The sequence below is a fragment of the Schistocerca nitens genome, chromosome 1 (assembly GCF_023898315.1).
Source record: "Schistocerca nitens isolate TAMUIC-IGC-003100 chromosome 1, iqSchNite1.1, whole genome shotgun sequence".
Taxonomy (NCBI): domain Eukaryota; kingdom Metazoa; phylum Arthropoda; class Insecta; order Orthoptera; family Acrididae; genus Schistocerca; species Schistocerca nitens.
This window is the reverse complement of record NC_064614.1, coordinates 1,112,772,327-1,112,799,959: the sequence shown is the minus strand read 5'-3', so window position 1 is coordinate 1,112,799,959 and position 27,633 is coordinate 1,112,772,327. Positions and strand designations below refer to the sequence as shown.

The following is a 27,633-nucleotide window of genomic DNA, read 5'->3' as shown; positions in this document are numbered from 1 at the left end:
ACCATTCAATTGGGAGTGGATAGACGTAGCCATGACAGCACAACTGAGTTCTACGAGACTTGCCCAGAAAGTAATGCACCATGCTTTTCTTCTTCTTCAACAATTCTTTATTGAACATAATGCAAATTACACACATGAAAGAATGGTGTTTTATCTACACACCCTATTTTTCCACATAATCTCCATCCCATTCTATGACCTTCCAGTGTGAAACAAGGGCGTGTATGCCCTGTCGGTACCAATCCTTGTCCTGGCAGCAGAGCCAGTGCTTCACTGTGTGAATCATCCCCTCACCATTCTCAAAATGTCTTCCACAAATGGCATCCTTTAATGGAACAAACAAGTGGAAGTCTGAGGGGGCTAGGTCAGGACTGTAGGGTGGATGGGGTAACACTGTCCAACTCTGTTTCAGGATGTGTTCAGCAGTCCTCAGACTTGTGCGGCGCCGAGCATTATTGTGTTGCAGCAAAACTTCTTCTGGGTTGCTTTGGTGCCAAAGTCACTGGAGTTTTGTTAATGTGTTAGCACCTCTTGGCATCACATCAATGAGAATTACACTTTCACAGTCCCAGAACAACACGGTGATCATGACCTTACCGGTGGACCCAGTTGCTTTGAATTTTTTCTTCTGTGGGGAGTGGGAATGGTGCTATTACAACAACTATCATTTTGTTTCGGGCTCCAAATAGTGAACCCAGGTTTCATCATCTGTCACAATCCGGGACAAGAAGACCTTACTCTCAGCTTCAAAACATTGCAACAAATCACAACAAATGTTTTTTCTGTGTGATTCATGATCCACCATTAGACACCGTGGGACCCATCTTCCACACATTCTTGAAAATCCAAGAGTGCGGACAATTGTATCCACACTTCCTTTGCTGATTGACAGATGCACTGCCAACTGCCGAGTCATAATGCGTCTGTCCTTGCGAATGAGAAAATCAGCTCCCTGCAACATGTCAAGCATGACACCCATGGATGGTCTCCCCGTCTGCTGCAAATCGTGGAGCTCCACCGAATCGTCTTCTGATGACCTCACCCTCCGTGCCCAGCGATTAGCTGTACTTCTGTTGACAGCAGATGCACCATCGAGTTTGCACAAGTGTTTGTGAATATTCCCCACAGTTTCTTTCTCTGCAGTGAGAAACTCAATGACGGCACATTGTTTGTAATGTACATCATCTACAGATGCCATTTTGAAACTGTCCTGCAGCTATGCTATCTGTTGGAAGTGACAGAAACTTGGCACGCTCACTTAGAAGACTTCAAATGATACATACATAACATTACGCATTCATAGCATTGTTTTTGGCTGAGAAAAAAAATGTGGTGCATTACTTTCTCGGCAACCCTCGTAGTTTGTACAAGACAATGTCTAAGCAGGGTAACAAGTTTGACTGATTAACTGACAGGGCAACTGACATGGGGAATGATAAGCCCCACAGAACAGTTGTTAATCTCTCCAAACAAGAACTGGACGACGGTTCTGTGGCAGCACTGAGTAAAGTCCTTCATTTTTCACCAGTCCCATGACGTATGCCAATTTTAGAGATTATGAGTGGAGTAGAGCAGTGCATTCGGCATCTCTCACACAATGCAGCTGAGGACGTCAGACTAACCACCAGCCATATACAGTCAAAAGCTAAGCCACCAAAATAAAATATTAGCCAGGAGGAACGATGTGGCTTACTCTTACTGCGTGAGAATGACGACTTGGTTGTCTTGCCAGCCGACAAAGGAAATTCCACCATGGTTCTGATCACTGAAGACTGCCAATTGAAGGTGCTTCATTTGTTAGATGATGACGCATACTGGAAGCTTGGTTGCGATCCAACACAGACCATAGTCAGGAAGACAGGGAAGTTATTAAAGGAATCTGGTTTACCAGATGAAGTGGTGAAAAAATTAATGCCTTGCGCTGCCAGACCTCCCAGGCTTTATGGACTCCCAAAGATACATAAGGAACATGTTCCTCTCAGGCCTGCTGTTAATGTAATCAGCTCACCCATCTACGGACGGCAAAATATCTTGCAGGATAACTGGCGCCAAAACTGGGTCATTGTGAACACCATGTTGTAAACTCGCAGACGTTTGTTGAAATGCTCAAGAAAATGAAAATAGGTCGAAACAACGTAATGGTTAGTGTGGATGTGGTATCACTTTTTTGCGAGGATGCCAGTACATGACATGCTGGATCTTTTGGCCCAACAGTTTCCACCTGGAAAGTCAAGTTGTTCCATCATGTTCTAATGTTCTTGTTCTTGTATTGTATTGAATTTTATGAAATGACGGATGGCACAGCAGTGGGCTCACCACTGTCTCCTGCACTTGTGAATTTCTTCATGGAGCACTTTGAGGAGCAGGCTCTGAACTCTGTGGTGTAGCATCCATCTCGCTTCCTTAGGTACTTCAATGACACCTTCCTGACATTGCCTCATGGTGAAAATAAACTGCAGCAGTTAGTGAATCACATGAATGGTGTCCATCCCAACATTAAATTTACCATCGAAATGGCAAGCTACCATCTGGCTTCGTCATTCAGTGTACGTGAATCCGATGCACATCGATCAATATTTGAATGCCAGTAGTTTTTACCGCCTGTATACAAGAAAGCCGTCCTGAACACATTAAAAAACAGAGCCAAATTTCTTTCTGATGACGGCCAGCTGTAGTCTGAATTGCAGCACTTGACACCAAGTGTTCAGAGAGACCGGCTACAACAAAAGAGACATTGAGAATGCTTTCAGGTGTCACCAAAGAAGGATGCCTTGTGAATTGGAAAAATAAGCCAAGCTGGCGTCTTTCCTACCATACTGTGGGACAATGAGCAGCAAGTTAGGACATGTACTGTGGAGATACGATATATGTTGCACCCTGTTAAAGATGACATAGCTCTTCATGTGCCCAATGTGTATGGTGTCCCTTGCGAGTGTGGTGGCTTATATACAAGCCAGACAATTCGCACAGTTGCAGAAAGTTGTGCTGAGCACAAGAAACATACTAAGCGAAGGGAGCGTGACAATTTGGCCATAGCTGAGCATTGCCTCAAAAATGGTCACAAAATACAGTTTGAAAACACAAGAATCTTGGCTCATGCATCAATATACTAGGACTCTGTTATAAAAGAGGCATCTGGGGTTAGAATGAACAGCAACAATTTCAACAGAGACTAGAGGTACACGCTGAGTAGGATGTGGAGGCGGGCTTTAGATGTCAAAAGGATGCAATGACGGATGCTCAACACTTCTAGGGAGGCGGGAGTGGCAGTTCCAAACGTGACATCGGCCCCTCGTACCACCTCATGTCACTCGGTCCCGCAGCAGGCCGGAGCTGCTACGAGCTGTCCAACTCACCTTCCGTGCATGTTTCATTTGGGCCCACTTCGATTGGTGCCAGAGGCCTTAATCGTAGGTATATAAACAGGAAATAGCGCAAGCTCCGCCAGTCAGTAGTTTAACCCCTGATGACGATGTTAGAGCTAACCACTGAAAGCTTGAGATCTTTATTTGAATTGATGTGGATTGAACAATGAGAAGATTTTATGAAAGACTCCGCGAACAAGCACTCATATTGTTCATAATGTCAGGTACGTAAAAAGAGCTAATGGCAAGAATCACTGGAGATTTGTATTTGTAACTCCTAGACAACAGATGCAGATTTTAAAAATGAAAAGATGGATCAGATTCATTCTTTTATTAAAAACTGAAGCAAAAAACACAGTATTTAACAAATAATTTTAACAATGTACTAGATGATTCTGCAAATATTTATTCTGAAGAAAGAAAAGAAATTAAATAAATATGCTTGACTGGCTACTGTTGCTTGTGACAAAAATTGCCGCAGCATCTATTAAACAACAGTTTCAGTTCTTATTTATGTGGAGATTCTTTCCTTTATTAAGTATTCTAAGAGAACACAAGACGAAGTTCTACACTACAGTGGATGGCATTCCAAATCTAATTTAGTTAACTGAAACTGCACTACTGCTGCTGCAATAATTTGGTAACTTAATTTATTTTGTTCATCTAACTGGCATTATAATCAAACAATGGAAAATCCATGATGGAATGTAACAATATTATGAAAAGGATAGCTGCTACTCACTATATAGCGGAGACGCCGAGTCACAGATAGCCACGATAAAAAGACTGTCGGGAAGTGAGCTCAACACAAGGCCTCTTTGAAATTAGACAACACAACACAAAACCACACATACACAGTCTCTGGCAGTCTTTTTTTGGGGGGTATTTTGTCTAATTTTGAAGAAAACCTTGTTGGCCAAAAGCTCACTTTCCGACAGTCCTTTCATTGTGCCTATCAGCGACTCAGCATCTCCACTATATGGTTTGCAGTGACTATCCTTTTCATAATATTGTGATATTATAATCAACTTTTGTACAGTAAAATAGTGTATTATCATTTTCAGATATATTTCTGACAGCGTTGTAGATAAAATTAAACTGAGATTGCTTACTACTCTGTCTTTTGTTCTCAAACAGATAGCAAATTTCTCCATTAGGGAGGAGTTATTGCCACATGGGCTTGCACCTTTTATCTCAAATGGATTTTTCAGGTGGGAAGCTTTCTACTTCTTACTTAGAATGCCTTTTGTAGTACTTATCAATAATCTCTCTTCACAATACTTGCAGAAATCAAAACTCCCTTCGACTTTACTCAATTGTTAAGGCAATTTAGATGCAATTTATGAAGACAATTTAGAAGCCATATCCTTTAATTCTCACCAGAGGCATCTTATAATACTGTATGTGTGGCATGCTTAGCAATGTAGCAGGTCTTTTATGGTGAGGATATGACTGCAGCATAGATTGGTGAAGGATCTATAAAGATAATGCTCTTATGACTTTTAGAAAAATGGCTAGCCACATGTTACATCAAGTTAGGGTGTGACTAAATGTCTGCCGAGTCTGGAAATGGCTTATTGTGCTAGGAATAGTAGGCACATGAACACAGATAATTTGTTAAAAATCATTTTCCATTTCAAAAGTTCCACATTTAAGAAATATATATTTTTTATTATAAAAATGCTGAATGATAATAATTTTCACTGACCTGTGCAAGACATCAGCTTTTTCTGTTAACATCTAGTACTAGGTCTTAAAACACAATGGTAACAACAAACATTACAACATATAAATAATGGTTGTTTGTATTTAAAAATAAAACACTTACAGCAGCTCATAATCTCTTGATGTTTTATCATTCAGCGATTTGTCGAGACAGATTTCTAAATACATTATAGTAGCTGATGTATCTGCTTTTATATCAGTGCTTTCTTCTTGTGCAAAAACTGAAGGGTGGTTAACGTGTTCTCTGAAAAACAATTAGTGTTATGTAAGAATATTATTTAGACACATCTAATAATCAAGTACTTTATTTCTCCATACTTTACATCCTACGAAGGAAACACGCGGCACAACGAATCTCGAGAAACATTTACCAATCTGTTATGCAAAACTCTAGTATCATTTCTCCATAATTCGCAATTGCAGATTCTGCCATAAAAATAGAAATTAAAGAGAGGAGGAGGAGGAGGAGGAGGAGGAGGAGGAGGAGGAGAAGAAGAATGCACCAACAGTGATGAATATTCTACATACACAGTGCAAATGTCAACGGTACACCCTGCGTGTCTTGTTTGGAAAGAAACTTGTTCCATATACTTACAATACTTGCTGTTGGCAATAATAATGCTGACTTTTCTCTTCGCCTTTAAGCTTGCATTCAGTAGTGCAGTGTTTGTTTCGGGTTTGTTTTCCTTACAGTGTAGGCTGTATGTTAACAGTGGTGCAATACAGTACTTATGGGCTTATTGCTTCAGAGTTGGCAGATGTGCACTTCACATGTGACTTCACTAAATGCAATGGAAGATTAGCAAAATACAAATACTAAGCTTAGTTGTTCCTCCAGCGATAGCAACCACATCACAGTACTTTTACATCTGTTGCTTTGGGACATTTTTACATTTTAGCAGTTGCATGTTACAAGTTTTTACATTGTGGTGAAGGTAATTTGGATAACAAATCAAATAAATAAAAATTACATTATTTCACTGTAATAAGCCCCTGAAGACTAAGTGTTCCTTATGCATGTTTAAAAACTATTCCTGAATAACACAAAAAAAATTTTGTTGGTGGAGTTTCGGTTCGCTTTGTAGTTCAGGTAAATGTGCCAACATCAAAGCAAAAGAAGGAAAGGGGGGGGGGGGGGAGAGAGAGAGAGAGAGAGAGAGAGAGAGAGAGAGAGAGAGAGAGAGAGAGAGCATTAGGGAATTGAACAACTATTTTGTAAAAGCTAGAAGAAAAGATTACATAATACGGGAAGAATATGGGTCGCCAATAGAAATAAGGAGGAAAACGGGTCCTTGAGTTTTGCTATATATGTTAGATACTAACAGCAAATACAGTGTGCAAACATCACAAGTGGAGGTGGTGTACTTTGAAAAACCCAGAAAAGATAGGAAGATGCCAGCTGGATTATGTAATGGTGTGGCAAAGATTCTAAAATCAGATACTGGATTGTAAGGTAAACCAGGTGCAGATATAGACAGATCACAACTTAGTAATTATGAAGATTAAACTGAAGTTTTAGAGAATTGTCAGAAATAATCAACATACAAGGAATGCAATAATGGTATACTTAGGCATGATGAAACATATTTGTAGTTCTGGTACTTCACATACTGCGATAATGCAGCAGGACTTTGGAACATATATTGCGTTCTAACATTAAAAATTATCTTAACGACAATGGTCTATTGACACACAGTCAACAGGGATTTAGAAAATATTGTTCTTGTGAAACACAACTAGCTCTTTACTCACACAAAGTGCTGAGTGCTGTTGACAAAGGATTTCAAATTGATTTCATATTTCTAGATTTCCAGAATGCTTTTGACTCTGTACTCCATAAGATACTTGAAATCAAATTGTGTGCTTACAGAATATCATCTCAGTTATGTGACTGACCTCTCTGACAGGAAATCACGAATCCACAGTCCACAGTAATTGTTGGAAAGTCATCGTGTAAAACAGATGTGATTTCTGACATTCTCCAAGGTAGTGTTATAGACCCTCTGCTGTTCCTTATCTATAGAAATGATTTAGGAGACAATCTGAGCAGCTGTTTAGGTTGTTATCAGATAATGCTGTTATTTATCGTGCAGTAAAGTCATCAGAAGATCAAAACAATTGGTGAAACCATTTAGGAAAGATATCTGTATGATGCGAATCTTGGCACTTGACCCTCAATAATGAAAAGTGTGAAGTCATCCACATGAGCACTAACAGGAATCTGTTAAACTTCGGTTACATGACAAATCAGTCAAATTTGAAGGCCATAAATTCAACTAAATACCAAGGAATTACAATTACAAACAACATAAATTGGAAAGAACACACAGAAATGTTGTGGGGAAGGGGAACCAAAGACTGATAGGGGAACCAAAGACTGGTTTATTGGCGGGATACTTAGAAGATGCAACAGATCTGCTAAAGAGACTGCCTACACTATGCTTGTCCATCCTCTTTCAAGTACAGCTGCATCGCATGGGATCCTTACCAGATAGGAGTAATGGAGTGCATCGAGAAAGTTCAAAGAAGAGCAGCACGTTTTGTAGTATTGTGAAATAGGGGAGAGAATGTCACTCACATGATACTGGACTTTGGGGTGGATATCATTAAAACAAAGGCATATTTTGTTGCACCAGAATCTTCTCACATAATTTCAATTACCAACAAAATAATTTGTTGACGCTGACCAACATAGGAAGAAACCACCATCATATTAAAATATGGGAAATCAAATCTCACACAGAAAGATATGGGTGTTAGTTTTTTTCTGTATGCTGTTCAAGATTGGAATAATAGAGAATTATTGCGAAGGCAGTTTGATGAACCCTCTGCCAGAGACTTAAGTGTGATTTGCAGAATATCCACGTAGATTTTAAAATGAGCTTGATAGTTTGTGCATTTAAAATGCTGCTAAGAGTTATATACAAAAGAATGTAAAAGAAAACTGAGGATTATAATGGAACTCCAGTTTTACATCCTCCTATTTTACATTTTTTGTGATTCTACACCGCAAATTCATAGCACCTGTGAAAAACCCATAACACCAATGCTAAAAATCCCCGGATTTTATATTTCTTCCTAGTAAGGTTTACATCGATTCTAAGGTCTAACTCGACATCTCGCTTTACTTCTTCCCATTTTCTTCTATTGACATTTGAGACATTTGATGTGACTGAAAGAGTTACAAGTAGCACAAAAGACAAATGGTTTGCAACATGGGTGGTGGCAGGGTTAAGGAGATATTTAAGGCCATTGTGGATAAGGGAGACCTGAGAGAGGAAATGCTGACGTAATCCACAATCAGTGTTGCCAACACAACTTGTAACATTTAGCTTCACTGGGCTATTATTGTGGTGTCACTGCCAGACACCACACTTGCTAGGTGGTAGCTTTTAAATCGGCCGCGGTCCATTAGTATACGTCGGACCCGCGTGTCGCCACTGTCAATAATTGCAGACCGAGCGCCGCCACACGGCAGGTCTAGAGAGACTTACTAGCACTCGCCCCAGTTGTACAGCCGACGTTGCTAGGAAAGGTTCACTGAGAATTACACTCTCATTTGCCGAGACTATAGTTAGCATAGCCTTCAGCTAAGTCAATTGCTACGACCTAGCAAGGCGCCATTTCTCCTTTGCTATGTATCTAATGAAGCATGTACAGTAACAAGACCAATGTTCACCAATTATGGATTAAAGTTAAGTATTCCAGCAGCTACGTACTTTTCTTTATAGCATTCATTAAGTATCCTGTTTCAGACCTCACGCCATCCTGCGTGAGCTTATAGCGTGCATTTCGGCCTCCTCTAGCAATATAACAATTATGGTACTACTACTGCTACATTGCAGCGGTAATGGAAAAACAAGACAGTTGACACAAAGTGTTTCAGACTTAACCGATACCTGACGAAGGGACCCAGCCATCACCTTTCCTTGTGCTACTTATACTCAGTCTCTTCTTTTTGCATGTATTTCCAATATACTGTATTCAGCAACAATCATAAATCTTTTAAATTCAGACACTGAGTTTCAAAGAATATGCTCAGTCACAATCGAGGAAATGTCGCCCATTTCTGGCTAGTGAACTCTTATTGGCTGATGACTTGTTAAGTTACACAATAGCCAGCGTAGCCAATACACCACACTACCACCCACAAAATGAGCTCGCCTATTGGATGCGTGGAGAGGGGGAATGGCCCTCCAACGACCAGAGTGCAGGTAAGGGTGAAAGCATTTTGTGAAGCGCTGAAAATATATTTTTTCATGCAGATGATGTGCTACGACAGATGTCACAAGGAAACAGAACAAGGGTTTTGTGATAGCACATTTTAAAGACTTTCGTGTTCAAATATGACAAGATACAGTTGCAACAACTACTCACATATACACTTTGCACCACATACACCACACACTGTAGATCATAAAGATTGACAGTGATAGACGACATGAAGCACCCGAGTTTTAGGGAAGTAAACTCATTTTTTCACATCTCTATTTCTCTCATCAAGCTTAAAATAACATTTTAACAGTGGTGAGCATATGAAGTACGGCTTGTAAGAAAAGCATTAAACAATAACAGCAATGGTGGAAAAGTATGTAATTATGCAAATGTCTGAATTTATGCTTATGGTTTAACCACTTAGCTGCTGTGATCTTTTTATGGTTTAATTCAACATGTTCAACAACTTTTGCTTTTCTCTGGGTGAGCACAGAGGATGATCTCTCAAAAGCGCATGTTTTGAATGCATTATTTGTGGATGCAGCATGTCAGAAAAGAGCTTGATTACCTTGTACCAAGACATCAGTTTCAATTTTTTGATGAGTTTTTACTTGCTGTTACACATCTGTGATTTTTAAGAACTGATGAAATATATTACCACAAATTATTGTATAAACATTGTATTGTACATTTAATTTCCTTCACTTATAGACAGATTTTATACGAAGTCTTGGAGAGGATTGCAATTTTTAATCATATATGCAAAGTTCGTGTGTTTTTGCTCATATTTTGGGGGGTTTCAACATTTTCCTCAATTCTGCATTTTCCTCAATTTTGCGTTTTTAATTCCAGACTGCACAAAAATGTAAAATAGGCATTCCACTGTAGTTACATAATGATCAATTTGGTTTTGGATAAGGTAAATGCACTAGAGAGGCATTCTGACAGAACATTTGATAATGGAATCAAGACTTAAGAAGTCAAGACACTTGCACAGGATACGCCAATCTGGAAAAAAAACTTTTGGCAAAGTAAAGTGATGCGTGAGGTCTGAAACCCTCACAAAAATAGGTATACATCACAGAGAGAAATGGTAATATACAACATGTACAACAACCAAGAGAAAATGATAAAAATGGAAGGCTGGGTTACGACAGCTTAGACTGTAGCTAAGCCATTTCTCTGCTGTTTCCTTTCTTCCAGGGCAGTTTGTCTCAAAAAAGTATGCAGGAAAATGTCTGAAGTTTTAAAGGTAGTAAACAGGTACTGGTGGAAGTAAAGCTGTGACGGAGGGTCATGAGTCATGCTCGGATAGCTCAGTCAGCAGAGTACTTGCCCACAAAATACAAAGGTCTCAGGTTCGAGTCCTAGTCCCACATACAGTTTTAATCCACAGCCGTTGTCCACTACGAGTAAACTCCTAAGTCTATATACCCAAGAGAAATGGCAGCTGGAATGATTAAGTCCCTAGGAGACACTGTGGTCAGAACAGTCTCAGACTCATTGAATTCAGGGCAAAACCAGCAAGAAGTGATCCAAAGACCACTCTGCACTCTAAATTTGACGCTACATTGTCCAAGTTCTGCCTTCCTTCTGGAGGGAAAAGGATTCTGTTGAGTATTGGTTGACTATGTCTTAAGTATCTCCACATGGTCCTTCCTTTTCTTCCTTCATACCTTGCATTCTCCATTTCTTGAAAAGTGCAACTTTAGTGATTTTAAATATCTCGAGTGCATGATTTTGCTGCCTGATTTTCCCTGTGACTTCTGGCCCCTGTATGCAGTGATTCCTCAGCTGTTCTGAAAGATCTCCAAACACAATGAGAATTTTTATTTCCTTATTTTATGTTTGAGCAGCTGACCTTTAAGCTTTATGACAGAAGAGATAGTCCATGTATTTTCGCTTGCATGAAATGGCGTTAAGAGTCAGTTTTAGTAGACAATTTATTGTTATAATTACTATTACTACAAAAATGGAAAGTCCTGTACGGAAAAATACATAAAATAGTGGAAAGACAACCACATCGTGGAGTGGTGTGTAACACAGAAAAATGTAACAAACACAAAATTTTTGGTTGTATGTTTCTATGCATTACACATCAGTCCGCTAAAGCTGAGTGGTTGCCTGTGACTGTCATTAGTCGTATAGACATCATTATTCCACATCGTCATATTTTTAATGCATATAGGATATCACAATTTTGTGTAAATGGTCCAGGGCAAACTGCTCAACAATGTGTAGTTGTACATAGTACAATATCGATAAACTCATTCACAAGGAAACAATAATAATATAATGATGCTACAGTATTGATAAATCCAATAGATTGGTTGGTCACTTAAGGGACTAAACAACAAGGGATTTCACCTATAGTTAGTGATGTCAGGCAGAAATTTGATCAAATTATGAGAGTATGCAAAAGTAATAAAACAGAGGAACTGAGAATAATATTGATGCCTGAACTGAAAAATAATTTGAAGAGAGGTCAGAGAGGAGACAAGGGCTTTCCCACAACTCACTCGTAAAGAGAGAAATCCAACCCCCGCATCTGACCCACTGCCAACTTGATAAAGGCTGAAACAACTGCAGAGTAAAGAATGCCTTATAGCTGGGAGATTTGTAACAGTAAAAGTAAGAAGGTTAAAATGTAATAGGCATCAGTTAGATTGAGAACAATAAAATATGGCGAGAGAAACAATGAGGTTAGGAGGCTGAAGTGATCCTACCTGAGGGGTCGATACCTCTTGTACGCAAAAAAAAAAAAAAAAAAAAAAAAAAAGCTCCACAAGTTGGGTGGTTAGGAAATTGTCATGTGGTGATCACATATTTGAGCAAAAGCCAGTATTACAGGAACTGAATAGATAAGATCCGCAAGAAGACTATCTATGGAACTAGTCTACAACGATAGATTATGTCAAATAACTTCAAAGCCACAGATGCTACTGAACTGTCAACCTGGCAACTGTAGTCCAACTGGGACAGGATCTGGGTCCATTAAATATGGAGTAGAGTAGTGTGATCCACACTCCCAAAGGTGTGGGCATGGAAGCAGACAGCATCAAACTTCACATACAGCTAGCCTTCAGCTGACAAATATGGGGCAGACAAGACAGAGTTTTGTCAGAGAGCAGCCCCAAAAATCTTGACTGCGCAGCAGTGTCGAAGCACTGGTAGCCCAGGTTGAGCTCTGTATCACGATGGACCAATGTACGATGACAGGAGATATGTGACCTCCACCTTCACAGACGACAGAAATAGACACCAAGTGAAAGGGTCCAAGTGAAAGCCCTTTGGATTGCACCTTGGAGATCGCTTTGAACCAAGGCTACAGATTCAGAGTCATACTAAATGTGGAAGTCATCTACATACAGGTATCCTGTAGGAGTGACCACTGGTCTGACAGAAGCCACTAGCCTGTTGGTGTAAATGAGGAAGAGTGTCACACTCAGCACAGAGTGCTGTGGGATACTGTTCTCCCGGGCCCGCGTCTAACCTCCCAACTGCACATAGCTTCCCCACCCTCTCTCCACCTCGTCCCTGCGTACTCCCCGGCAGCACTTCACTGTCCCCCACCCCCAATCCCACTATACCATCCCTTCCCCTCCCTGCCCAGTCTCCTTACCCTCACCCAGTTGCTACTCTCATCATGCACTGGTGTCGCTGTTCGTGGTTTGGCTTCAGTTGCCAGAGACTGCAGTCTTGTGTGTGTGTGTGTGTGTGTGTGTGTGTGTGTGTGTGTGTGTGTGTGTGTCTTTCTTTTAACGAAGGCCATACTGGTCGACAGCTTTATTTGTGACAGTCTTTTTGTTGTGCCTATCTGCGACTCATCTTCTCCGCTATATGGTCTGTAGCAACTTCCCTTTTCTTTATATTGTTACATTCCACCCCGGATTTTCCATTGTAACATGGTGTTGGAATGTAGAAAAAGCTTATGATATTGCTGTTTACAACACAACCAAATTTTCAAGTGTGAATCATCTGTGGAGTGTTGGTGATGTAGAATGGTCTAATGTACTTGCATGACTAGTAGACATCAACATTGAGGGAGTAAATGCAAACAAATACTACTGACGACTGGGCCACAGCAGGAACAAAGGCTGATATCATTAAAACAGGATATAAAAGATCCTTCTTTTCTGAGCTTCAAAAGATAAGAGGCGACCAGTGACCTTCAGTCCCTGGATTTTGTATTTCTCAATTAGGTCAGCACACTTCAGACATCAGGAACTGTGATCATTTCTGCGACTGACACCGAGATGTGGCAGTGCACACGGTGAGTTTTTGTGAAGCGGGTGACAATGGTGTCCACTAACTGGCTCGGATGTACACCGGGAAGATATACACAAAGTGTTGGCATTTAAGGCACCAAACTGGAGGTGAGAAATGTGGCTTCACAGCAGTAAACTATGATTTTTACATTATCAGAAAGCAAATCCTGCTCAAAAATGAGGATGAATGCCCAAATGTCAACCTAGTTGTCTGACATACATTGATGTACACAACATACAAAACGGATCCCATTCTTCTCCAACTGTGTGCATAGTTCTTCATCTGTCTGATGCATGAAGTACTGAACTATACTGAGATTGCCACCTTGTTTGATGGCCATTACCAGAGCCCCAATGTCTCCAACAGTCACGCCTTTACTCTTTGGCACGTGTGGGGAGGTCAGAGTCGGGCATCAACGGTGCATTGCCTGCATGGCCAGGAAGCTATCACTGTACAGGTATCCAACTGGCTACCATGTTGGGCTCTGGGTCATATCCTGCATAGCCAAACCTTCTGTAAAAAGTTTTGAAAGGGTGGAGGCCAAAACCAGATGAATGGATTGAACAAAAGTTAACTGAAAATGGTGGTGTAAAATATTGAAACAAAGTGGGAAAAGCCATTATTGACATCCTACAAGCAAGCTAGGTTGCCAGAGGGAATCTATGCTAGAGACAAAGTCTGAGAAAAAGAGGCAGGCACAGAGTAAGATTGCAGCACAGGAAAGGAAGAAGTACTGCAATGGCTTGGGGCTCCTTATTTGCTATACATGTACAATTAAACACAATTCTCAGAAAATATTTTCTGTCTCAAATTAAGCTTTAATGCTTACCTCAAACACTTGTACATTTCCAAGTACACAGAGATTAGTTCAAGTGGCCATGTAATATGCCACTTGGTACTGAGTATTGTGACAAATTTCAAAAGGAGGTCAATCACATCAGAAGACCCACATGACTCCACAAGATTTCTGACATCATTTTCTTCTTGATCCGTACCAAAATATCCTTCCTCCTCCACTATCTTTAATAATCCTTCTCTTCCCTTTGAGTAAAATTTTCCCTGTAAATATAACTATCTTTAATTTGTAATCATCTCTAAAATTTCTGAATGAAATAGTTTTATTGCAAATTACACACACCTGTGAATTGTTTCTGTCATCACAGGAGCCTTCAACACTTTCCCTACGCTCAAACAACTTGTACAGATCCATTGTATCCATTGAGTCGTCATTTAATAGAAGATTATCCACATTCTTTTGGTTACTTTCCTTCATGTTGTTTGGTCTGAAAACAAATACACGATTGTAAAATAAACATTACACCACTGTCAATCTTACTGTTGAACAGTGTTTAAGTTTATTCAAAAGCTAAATAATATTAAGTCCTTCCCAACTAAATGGCAGTAGGCTACAGTCAATCAGCACAAATAACACTAATGGAAGGAGGATTTTTGGGAGAAGGATGTAAAGAAAATCAGAGGGAAATTCTCACACAATAAGCCTACAACCACTTGTAGCATTTTGGGATCACAAAAGAAGAAAAGAGACAGCATGCCTGGATAATTATTATATATCAGCACAGAAGTGAGAAACATGTAATAATGTGGCAGAAGAAAATCTATCTCAAATAACAAGTTAACAGTTTTACATTTTTCTCCTCGACATCTATATCCATAGTCTGTAAACAGCTGTGAACTGTTTGGCAAAGGGTACATCTTACGGTACTAGTTATTAGAGCATCTTCCCCATTCCATTCACATATGGGGTGCGAGAAGAATGACGGCTTAAATGCCACCTCTGTTTGTGCTGTAATTAGTCTAATATTGCCTTTATGATCTCTATGGGAGTGATGTAAAGAGGTTTGTAATACAGTCTAAGATTCATCCCTTAAAGTCAGTTCTAGGGACTTTCTAAGTAGGTTTTCATGGATTAGTTTGCATCTATCTTCAAGTTTATGTCAGATCAGTTCTATCAGCACCTTTGTTTCTCTCTCCCATAGATTGAACAAAGCTGTGACCATTCATGTTGCCCTCCTTGGTACCTTTTCAATGTCCTCTTTTAGTCCCACACTCTTGTGCAACCTTCTAGGATGGGTTGCACATTGTGTTTTTAAGACTGACTGCCTGTCTCTAGTATTCTACTGATAAACTGAAGTCTGCTACCTGCTTTACCCGTGACTGAGTCTATGTGATCATTTCATTTGATATCGCTACTAATTGTTACACCCAGACATTTGTACGAGTTTATGAATCTCAACTGTGACTCACTGATATATATTCATAGGATACTACACTGAGGTGTCAAAAGTCTTAGGATAGTGATACGCACATATAATGATGGCAGTAATATCACCTACACAAGACATAAAAGGGCATTGCATTGGTGGGACTGTCATTTGTATGAAGGTAATTCATGTGAAAATGTTTCCGACTAGATTATGGCTGTATGATGGGAATTAACAGCTCTGAATGCAGAATGTTAGGTGGAGCTAGACACACAGGACTTCCATTTCAGAAATTGTTAAGGCATTCAGTATTTCAAGATCCACAGTTTCCAGAGTGTACCATGAACACCAAATTGCAAACATTATCTCTCCCCATGGACAACGCACTGGCCGATGGCCTTCACTTAACAACCGAGAGTAGTGGCGTATGCACGGAATTGTCAGTCCTAACAGACAAGCAACACCGCATGTAATAGCAGCGGACATCAATGTGGGATGAACGTATATGTTAGGAGGGTGCAGGAAAATTTGGCATTAATGGGCTAGGGCAGCAGACGACCAACGCGGGTGCCTTTGCCAACAGCACAACATTGCGCTTCTCCTGGACTCATGACCATATCGGTTACACCCAAGACAACTGGAAAACAGTGGCCTGGTCAGACAAGTCTTGATTTCAGTTCATAAGACCTGCTGGTAGGGTCCGAGTGTGGTGCAGACCCTACGGAGCCATGAAACCAAGGTGTCAACAAGGCACAGTGCAAGCTGATGGTGGCTCAGTAAATGGTGTGGGCTATGTTTACATGAAATGGACTGGGTCCTGGTGTCCAGCTGAACTGATCATTGACCAGAAATGGTTATGTTCGGCTAGTTGGAGACCATTTGCAGCCATTCATGTTCCCAAACAATGATGGAATTTTTATGTATGACAATGCTCCGTGTCATCAGGCCACACCTGTTCACGATTGGTTTGAAGAACAGGATTCGGCCACCCAGATTGCCCGACATGAATCCAATCGAACATTTATGGGACATAATTAAAAGCTCAGTTTGTGCACAAACTCCTGCACCTGCAACAATTTCGTAATTGCGGGTGGCTACAGAGGCAGCATGGCTTTAGAGGCAGCATGGCTTAGTATTTCTGCAGGAGACTTCCAACAACTTTTTGAAACCGTGCCACATCGAGCTGCTGCGCTATGTCGGGAAAAGGAGGTATCCCATGACTTTTCAGCTCAGTATGTTTTTTCATTTTGTGAAATGCACAATTTTACATTTAACATTTAAAAATTTGTCAATTCTTGCACCACTTTGAAATCTCATCTAGTTCCAACTGAAAATTTGTGCAGCTTCTATCAAACATTACTTAGTTACAGATAACTGTAATATCTAAAAACATCTGAGGTTACCACATGGTCCTTATTATATAACATGAACAGCAAGGGTCCCTACACACTTCTCTGGGGCACACTTGAAGTTACTGCTACATCTCTCGATGATTCTCCATCTAAGACAAATTGCTGCATCCTCCCTACCAAAAACCCCTCCACCCAGTTACTAATTTCACTAATACCCAATACAATCGTACTTTTGGTAATAAGGATAGGTTTGGTACCCAGTCAAGCGCCTTTCGGAAATCGAGCATACTGCATATATCTAACTGCTGCTTGACGGCTTTCGGTATGTCGTGTGAGAAAAGGGTAAGTTGGGTTTCACGTGACTGATGTTTTCAGAATCCATGCTGTTTGGCTTCCAAGTACACCATTATGATTGAGTTAAGAATACATTCTAAGATTTTAAAACAAATGGGTATCAAAGGTATTAGATCATTTTGGCTACACTTCTTGTAGATGGATGTGACCTGTACTTTCTTCCAACTACTGGGCACGGTTTTTTGTTTAAGGAGTTTACAGTAGATTATAGTTACAAGAGTGGCTAACTCTCCTGGAAATATGGTCCAGAATCTGATAGGGATTCTGCAGTTCTGGGAGTTTTGTTCAATTTTAGCAATTTCATCTGTTGCTATGACATCTTTCTCACTCTTCTTTTCAGTGGTATGAGAATTAAATTTAGGCAGTGCTCCTGGGTTTTCCTTTGTAAAGATACATTTGAAAACAGAGGTAAGTACTTCTGCCTTTGCTTTGCTATCCTCAATTTCAGTGCCTGTCTCACTCATGAATGCCTGGAAGCTAACTTTGATGCCACTAACAGCTTTAGCATACAACCAGAATTTCCTTAATCAAAATTCTGTTACGGCAGTCAATGAAAGCTTCATACACTGACAGTGAAATGTGTTTCATTCAAAATACCTCCCTGTATAGCCCAATGCTTTGTTTTACACCTTACATGTGGTAGTTTCTGTTTCTTTAGCAGTCCCTTTACAGTGACTGTGCAACATGAAGGGACCCTCCCATCACAAACTGTTCTACTGAATACATATCTACCCAGTGCATTGTCACCTATTCTTTTAAACTTGAGCTATATCTCCTATACGAGATCATGTCCTAAGCTAAACGTTTTGGGCTCCATATTGAGACATGGCATTATTGCTTATTTATCTATTTTACTGAACATATAAATCTTTCTACTTGCATTATTTGTCCTTTGTACGCTGAAAGTGAAATGTGTTTCATTCAAAATATCTCCCTTATAGCAGCCCCCCCCCCCCCCCCCCCACACACACACACATACAAAAACAGTGTTAATTTAATAACTGAAAGGCAATTCAATCATCACAAGACTGCTGCGAGCTGTTGCTATAACACTGTTGTGATTGCTGTACACTGAAAGCAGCACATAGAACTTTAAGTATGTATGAAAAGGATTCAGTAAATCTCATATTATGCTGATTTTTGGTGTTGGAATCAATAACAAAGAAGAAGTGTTTACATAATTTTACTTGATATGCTGGTGATAAATTTTTTGAAAAAAATACTTCTTATTCATGATAATAATAATAATAATAATAACAATAATAATAATAATAATAACTATAGCAGAACAGGTGATAAAATATAAAAGAGGAGAGAAAAGGTAAGGGCAGTATTTTATTACAATACTACATAATCTGTGAATTCCAGACTGTCAATGTGGAAAGACACAGCATTTTGTCGCTATTTGTCTTCTAATTGTGCAAATTAAGAAGTTAAAATTAAGTGATTATTGCTAAAGAGATACACTTTTGAACAAACCAGTTTTCAGTGAAATTATGTTCCGAGACTGTTTTTGTCTACATCTGAGAACGTTACACTTCAGCGATAACTCTGCGAGTACTGGAGGCGACAGTCTATTTAAAATTAGGATGCTGTTGACAAGATTCTTAAGATGTTTCTTAATTCATTTCGTCCACATCATAAGCTTTGTATAGATGAAAGTCTCTTGCTGTTCAGAGGACTATTATCTTTTAAGCAATTTATTCCAACCAAGCGAAGTACATTCGGAATAAAGACATTTGTACTGTGTAACTGTCAGAGTGGGTATATCTTGGATTTTATAGTATATACAGGCGTAACAACAGAAATTGGGTTCCACAATTTAGGGACAAGTGGCAGCATAGTGGCAACTCTTGTGGAGGTCATATTCTATATGTCGATAATTGGTACTCCAGCTCGGATCTGTTCATCTGGCTTCACAACTATGGAACAGCTGCATGTCACACTGTTTGTAATAATACACGCAACATGTCAAAACTGCAGAAGAAATTAAACTTAGGAGAAACTGACAAGATCCTTGCTACATCTACATTTATACTCCGTAGGACACCCAACGGTGCGTGGTGGAGTGCACTTTACGTCTCTCTTATCACACCAAGTGCTGTGATAAGAGAGAGGTGTGCATGTTGACAACATGTCACACAAAACAAATGGTTGAAACCGAGAAGACTGACAGAAATACTGTCAAAAAAATAAAGAAACCGCAATGTACTGTAGATTACAATTCGAGTATGTCTGCAGTTGACCGTTGTGACATGTGACTGAGCTCAGTGGAATCAGTGCGTGAAACTGTGAAATGATACAAGAAATTTTTTTTTCACATTCTGGATTTGTGCATTCTAAATGTTCATACTCTCAAACAGTTCGTAACAGGGTGAAAAATGGCACTCACAGAGTTTTACATTTCTCTCATAAGGGAGATTAAAGAAAAATATGCTATAGAATGATAAAAAGCTGGTAGAGGAAGGCACTACAATGACGAGAATCTTCTGTAACTCACAGGGAGACATTTCCCAGCTGTTATCATGAGTGAACATTCGCAGATGTGTCCTTTGCACAAAACAGAAAGTGCGCCAGGAAACTAGATACCAATGCAAAACTGGCAACGTTCCATTATGCTTTCAAACTTATCATACAAAGAAGCATTACTAATCATTGAGAACTAAATTTGAAAAAATTTATTGACATTTCTGAAAAAAAAAGGCAAAAAATGTAAAAAAATATATATAAATCTATTTTTAACTTCGTCAGTGCCAGTCCAAAGCCCGGACCGAAAAGAAGGATGGGAAATAGATGCAACAGGTATGAAATTGTTCGCCTGACTTATCGTATGTAGAAGTTTACTGGCAAATGAATGGACTTGATGATCGAGATGGCGCAGTATCTGTCCTGAGGCAAATGTGATTACACCGAGTACATTGCGCCAATATAACAAAACCCATATATTAATTTACATACTATACATTTAAATAATTAACATGTAACATAGACAGTTATATTCTTTTATCCTTAGTAGTAACAATACAGATCACATTCAGTCTACTTGTACAAAACCTGTTTTCCGTAACTGATTTCAAACACCTTTGATCAATGAGAAACAACTTGCCATAGTTAAAACTCTGTTCTCAGTGCGATTTTTCTTGCTACTTTGCTTCTCTTGTTAGTCAATATTGGAAATTAAACTCACTGTTCTGGGGAGGGTGCAGGACTTAAAATTGGTTGTTTGAATGAGACTGGCTTTGAAGCATTAATAGAAAACAATATCTGTAAAAGAAGTATCGAACGTACCCCGCTTTCATTTTTTCATAAAAATCAACATCTTTCTGACTAATTTATACAATATTAGAAAACAGTAAGGGAATAAAAATTGTTATTCCATATTGTTGTGCTATCAATCTACTGCACTCTAAATTTCATTTTCATCATGTGTTCACTCTACTAGATATGCAAATCTAAAGTTTACATTGTTTTCGGCATGATTTTCATGCCCAACTTTTGTTCCAATTATACAGCTTGGAATGTTTTATAGAGCATAGTTTTTTAGCAAAATCAGAATGAAAATAAGTCAATTTTTACGTTTTTACAAAATCTTCAATTTTGCACTTAATTCATTCAGTACTGGAAATTGCTATGGAAATGAAATTTTATATTTAAAAGAATTGCGTATTTAGGTTACTACATGCCAAGTTTCACATTCATCATGGCATTAATGCATTTTACCTACAGTTTTATGGCTCAATATAGCTCGTAAAATTCTTTTCATTATTACACCGTATGTGCCATTTGGCTCCTCCCACCCAACACCAGTCCCTCTGAACTGCGGAGATGGGAACTTGCACTCCAACACATCCTTTCATCCCGCCATCCCCCTGGACTGAACCTACGTTAAACAACCTCACTCCCATTCACTCTTCAGTCTTCTCCTCTTCCCCTTTCCTCTTTAGCCATTCACGCATCTTTTCATCCTACATAGTTGTGTTTATCTTTATACTATATACCTCTTTACTTCTGTATGCATCCTCTTTGGTTTGAAGCTGGCACAGTACTTACAGTAGAATATCTTTGGCTTCCCTCTGACAACCATGCCTCCATCCTTGCTACCCTCCCATTTTCCTTTCCCTGTTGCTTCATAACCTGGGTTGTGAGTAACTGAATCTCCTTTCCCTTCTTCCCTTTCTTTCCCCTCTCTCCTCCCTGATGAAGGAACATTTGTTCCGAAAGCTAGGAATGTAAATTTTCAGTTCTGTTTTATGTGTATCTATCGGCTGTACTGAGCTGAGGTAAGTACTGGCCAGCCCCTCTATCTCTTTGTTAGTATTTGTTTCACATCTTTATATGAGATTTTCCATTAATCATTTAGATCACCTATATGGTCCACATCCTTCATTGTTTTGTCCCTTTTGTTAGCTATCACTTACGTCTGTCATCTTAACACTTTCTCTTCTTCAGTGTTTTATACATACATAAATAAATATTTTCGTCACCAACTGTGCTAGTTTCATCTTCCTCCTATTATCTTGTTCCGTTTATAGTCCTCTTCTCTTTTTTATTTATTGATTTATTAATTCAACATTCCATAGTTTTAACGTTCGTTATTCGCTGTTTCCCAGCCAACAATCACTGCCAACAATCTCTTCCACACCTACCAGTATCATCCATTTCCGTCGATTTCTTGTTGCTGGCGATATTTTTGTGCCGTTGGCTATCTTTCTCTGCCACAAGAAAATTTTTTGGGACATTTCTGCGCCACCCGCGATCTTTTTTGCGGCACGCGCGATCTTTTTTCGCCACTCGCTATCTCTGTTTTTGAGCAACGTGTGTTCTTTTCCCCTGATCTGGACATACTTGCTTGGTCTGGTCAACTTTTTCCGTATTTTTCTTATTTAGTGGTCTTCCTTTGGTACTGAACATTACCAACACAATTTCTTTCCTTCTCGTCCTTCCCTCCGTGTTTTATTCCTTCTTATGATTACTATTTCAACTTTAGTTATTTAATTTCCCTACCCACCAGTTACCCACTATGTACCCTAATCCTATACCACATTATTTACTTTCATTCCGGAAGCATGCATTCACCATAGCCAAACTGCAATCCCACATACTTTTCCTCCGGTCCTGCTTAACCTTTGGAATTACTCCTAAAGGGCTTACCTTAAAAGTTCCCATCTCCGGGTGCAATTCCTCCTTCCACCAGTCTCTCCTGGACTTCCAGAACTTTCAATCCTTAGCCCTTACCCAACTTGTCCTGAATCTCTACACTACTTCATGTAACCACCACTCCCAACAGCTCCTATCTCTCTTCAAAGTCCTCCACCTCTCAAACCCTTGCTTGGAGAACACACTCAGGAACATCATCCTAGAAGCCAGTTGCAAACTTGAGTTCCATGCCACACACCACCTGAAAAAACTATCCACAGTGCTAGTGCAACACCTAAGAAGTGGGGTCCCTCTCCCTATCCCTCACAAACACCAACCACAACAGAACCTTCAACAAACCCCCCTCATAGCCAATAAACCTAGCCTAGCCACCCTACTCAATCTCCCCATCCCAGCACATACCCCACACAGACCAAATCTCAACTATAACCACAGTCAAATGCCACATATCACCAGTCCCAATTCAGTCCTAAACCTCTCATCCAGATCCCTGTCTCCTCCAGAGACATCTGTTCTATCAAAAGGCTTAACCTTTAGCCCCACACCTAAATTCAACCACACTGCCCTGGTTAAAGATCTCCTCTCATTCACCCGGAACCTCAACTGGAAATATCACTTCACTACCCAAACACAGCCCCCAAATACTAGACCCAGTGTTGAACCCTGTCTAGAACAGTTCCGACTGCCTTCTCAAAGGGATCCTCCTCCCCTCCCCCAAAACCATCCCTTGCAGACATTTCAGGAATTCCTCACATCCAGTGTTGCCTCCCAGTCCTTCTTGAAGAACATGCCGACAACCCCCAACATCACCCCAGCTGAATCCCGTGCCATTAAGGAGCTGAAAATAGACTGCTCTATTGTCATCCTCCCGGTGGATAAAGGCTCCACTACTGTCGTACTTGACCGTGTGGAGTATGTGGCAGAAGGACTGCGTCAACTCTCTGACACCTCAACCTACAAAGCTGTTACCCAGGACCCCATTCCCTCCATCCAGACTGAGCTGCAAAAAATCCTAAAAATCCAAGGTCCCTCACAAGGCCTCACAACGGCTTCCATAGACTTACTCACTCCACCTGAGCCACGTACCCCTACCTTCTACCTATTACCCAAAATCCACAAAGAGAACCATCCTGGCCGTCCCATTGTAGCGGGCTTCAAAGCCCCAACTGAACGTATCTCAGCTCTGGTAGACCAGCACCTACAACCTATCACCCGCAGACTCCCATCCTACATCAAAGACACAAACCACTTCCTAGAACGCCTCAAATCCATTCCCACTCCTCTCCCACCTGAAACCTTTCTTGTCCATAGATGCTACATCCCTTTACACAAACATCCCACATACCCATGGTCTCTCTGCCCTTGAGCACTACCTCTCCCAACGCCCACCCGAAGATCTTCCAAAAACCTCGTTCCTTATCACACTTACCAACTTCATCCTCACCCATAATTACTTCACCTTTGAAGGCCAGACCTACAAACAAATCAGGGGAACGGCCATGGGAACCAGGATGGCTCCGTCCTATGCCAACCTCTTCATGGGCCGCATGGAGGCGGCTTTCCTGAAGACCCAACAGCTGCTTCCCCTGGCCTGGTACAGGTTTATAGATGACATCTTTGTGGTCTGGACTCATGGTGAAGAAACACTCCTTAATTTCCTGCATAACCTCAACTCCTTTTCGAATCTGAATTTCACCTGGTCCTTCTCCAAAACCCAAGCCACCTTCCTGGATGTTGACCTTCATCTTGTTGAAGCTCACATCCACACCTCTATCCATATCAAACCCACAAACAAACAACAGTACCTTCACTTTGATAGCTGCCATCCTTTCCACATCAAACGCTCCCTTCCCTACAGCCTAGGTATTCGTGGCAAACGTATCTGCTCCAGTGACGAATCCCACAACAATTACACCAATAACCTGACCAGTGCTTTCCTCTCCCGCAACTATCCTGCAGACCTTGTCCACAAACAGATTTCCCGAGCAATACATTCCTCCCCGTTCAACAACAATGTTCCTACCCCCAGACCACACAGAAGCATCCCCCTTGTCACTCAATATTATCCTGGCCTCGAAAACATCAACAAATTACTCCGCCAGGGATATGACTTTCTCAAGTCAACCCCTGAAATGAGATCATCCCTTGACAAAATTCTCCCCACACCACCCAGAGTTGCCTTTCGTCGCCCCCCTAACCTCCGTAACATCCTTGTTAAAACCTACAATATTCCCAGATTACCTTCTCTACCCAGCGGTTCCTACCCCTGTAACCGACCCCGCTGCAAAACCTGCCCCATGCATCCCCCCACAACCACCTACTCCAGCCCCGCTACTGGTAAAACATACACAATTCATGGCAGGGCTACGTGTGAAACTACACATGTCATTTATCAACTGACATGCCTGCACTGCACAGCCTTTTACATCGGCATGACAACAACTAAACTGGCTGAGCGCATGAACGGACACAGACGAACTGTCCGCCTAGGAGATGCCCAATACCCAGTAGCGGAGCATGCCCTCCAGCATAATTCTAGGGACCTAGGAACCTGATACACCGTATGTGCCATTTGGCTCCTCCCACCCAACACCAGTCCCTCTGAACTGCGGAGATGGGAACTTGCACTCCAACACATCCTTTCATCCCGCCATCCCCCTGGACTGAACCTACGTTAAACAACCTCACTCCCATTCACTCTTCAGTCTTCTCCTCTTCCCCTTTCCTCTTTAGCCATTCACGCATCTTTTCATCCTACATAGTTGTGTTTATCTTTATACTATATACCTCTTTACTTCTGTATGCATCCTCTTTGGTTTGAAGCTGGCACAGTACTTACAGTAGAATATCTTTGGCTTCCCTCTGACAACCATGCCTCCATCCTTGCTACCCTCCCATTTTCCTTTCCCTGTTGCTTCATAACCTGGGTTGTGAGTAACTGAATCTCCTTTCCCTTCTTCCCTTTCTTTCCCCTCTCTCCTCCCTGATGAAGGAACATTTGTTCCGAAAGCTAGGAATGTAAATTTTCAGTTCTGTTTTATGTGTATCTATCGGCTGTACTGAGCTGAGGTAAGTACTGGCCAGCCCCTCTATCTCTTTGTTAGTATTTGTTTCACATCTTTATATGAGATTTTCCATTAATCATTTTCATTATTATTCTTACGAGAATGCATAAAGTTGTGGAAAATAGCCACATTTGATTTCTTTACAAAAACTATTGCCCTTGATATTACAGATCAAAGTCGCCAAAAATTCACTCTGGCTCTGCACAAGTCATAATCAGCCTAGAAGTATTCATCACAGGGCGGGTTGGGCAGCGCGGGCCACTCCAGTCTCGGCGGTGGCTCCAAGGGATAGGCCTGCAGCACAGGTAGCCACATCATGCCACAGGCCACGGCGCCTCAGCACGCCAAGCAGATGGTGTCTCTCCAGCAGTCAAAGGGTTAAGCATATAATTTATTGAAATTATGGTTAATATGATTTTTTCAAATTAAATTTTGAATTTATACTGATCCTAGTTTTATGCCTGGCAGGAACTTAATACCAAAATAGAAAACTTACTTGAATCCTAGACAAGTCGGCAAACTATACATGAAAATTATTTTTGCGTCTTTAATTGTGGTTGTGTAAATCATACTAAAACTGATTTTATTATTAGCAACAAATACCACTAAGGAGTAAATATCTTGAGAAGTGAGTATAATTTACCCAATATTTTCGAAGGCAGTTTAGCATGACACACTTTATATAGTAGCTTCACTACTCACATTTGCTGAATCAAAACTTTCCAGCTTCAGCTGTGTTGCTCTAGCAGATAATTTTACAAGACAAAAGACATTGAAAGTATGAAAAATAAGATAAAACTCTAGTCCCCACATCAATACAAAGAGCTTTTACAGTGCATAACCTGCCAAACTGAGCCCTTTGATTATTTTAGCTATGGGTAGATTCCCTCCCCCCATTTCCTAGAGCCACGACTTCCTGATTGCCTTGTTTTCTCCTCCCACAAGGTAGTTTCCTCATACCCTTAGTTTGAACTGAACTCTTATCCTATCGCAAAAACCTCAACTCTTTCCCCTTGATGTCCTGGAGAAAGAATCTGTGGTTCCAATATCTATGAGTAATGTGTTTGTATCAGTTATAAATGGAGTTGGTGCATAAAGAAGGCAAATACTGAACAATCTGTCTGTCTCCTAATGTATTTAATACATTTCCAATATTTTCCTTTTTATTGTAGAATTACCAGCATCAAGTGAATCATTACAATTAAGACAAAACACCAAAACATTTTTACGCAAAGGGGTGGGCATTCAGAAGCAGAATGTAAGCAAATTTCAGTTACTTACAGCAAGGAAGGAGGTACAAGCCTGCGCAAGGCTTCCTCAAAGTTCCCATCTTCTCTCTCAGCTTCCTTTTTTATTGTGGAACGAACTCTAGCAGATCGACGTTTCCCTCCCCACATCCACTGTTCCATGAACGCCATCTGACTTCGACGACGTTTACGATTTTTTGGATCTTCTCCTTCACTCTGTGAACCTATATTTAAAATTGTATATTAATCATGGTGGTACATAGTTCACATGCTCATTTGAAAATCATCAAAACTCTCAAAATGTGTGGGAGAACAAACCAAAGTGTGTACAGAACTACAAAATGTCAACCCAGTGACTAAATTTCAAATTTATACAATATGTATACACAAATGTAAACTAAGATCAGCAATGCAAAAATACTACTTCCAGCTGATGAAAGAAAGTACAGAAATTAGTCGCATCTTGTAAACACTTCTAGATTTTTGTAACTGAGTGATCATCTTCAATACAGCAGACAAAGTTAATACTTTACAGCCATTTTTGGCATAGTTCCTCTTGACATGTTTAGTCCAAGACAGTCCACGCCAAATAATGGCTGAAATGTGTTAACTTTATCTGCTGCATTGAAGATGGTCACTCAGTTACCAAAATCTAGATGTGC

At 40.4% G+C, this 27,633-nt stretch overlaps 1 protein-coding gene across 1 annotated transcript in view; it reads right to left on the bottom strand.

The window, feature by feature from the left end:
* LOC126199114 (calcineurin-binding protein cabin-1-like) overlaps positions 1-27,633 on the bottom strand; it is a 249,429-nt gene that overhangs the window by 151,039 nt on the left and 70,757 nt on the right. Inside the window, exons 8-11 of the mRNA XM_049935872.1 lie at positions 27,006-27,195; positions 14,713-14,857; positions 14,404-14,633; positions 5,194-5,334 (exon numbers count right to left, since the gene is read on the bottom strand). Coding sequence (XP_049791829.1) covers positions 5,194-5,334; positions 14,404-14,633; positions 14,713-14,857; positions 27,006-27,195 — 706 coding nt within the window. The remainder of the gene's footprint in view (positions 1-5,193; positions 5,335-14,403; positions 14,634-14,712; positions 14,858-27,005; positions 27,196-27,633) is intronic.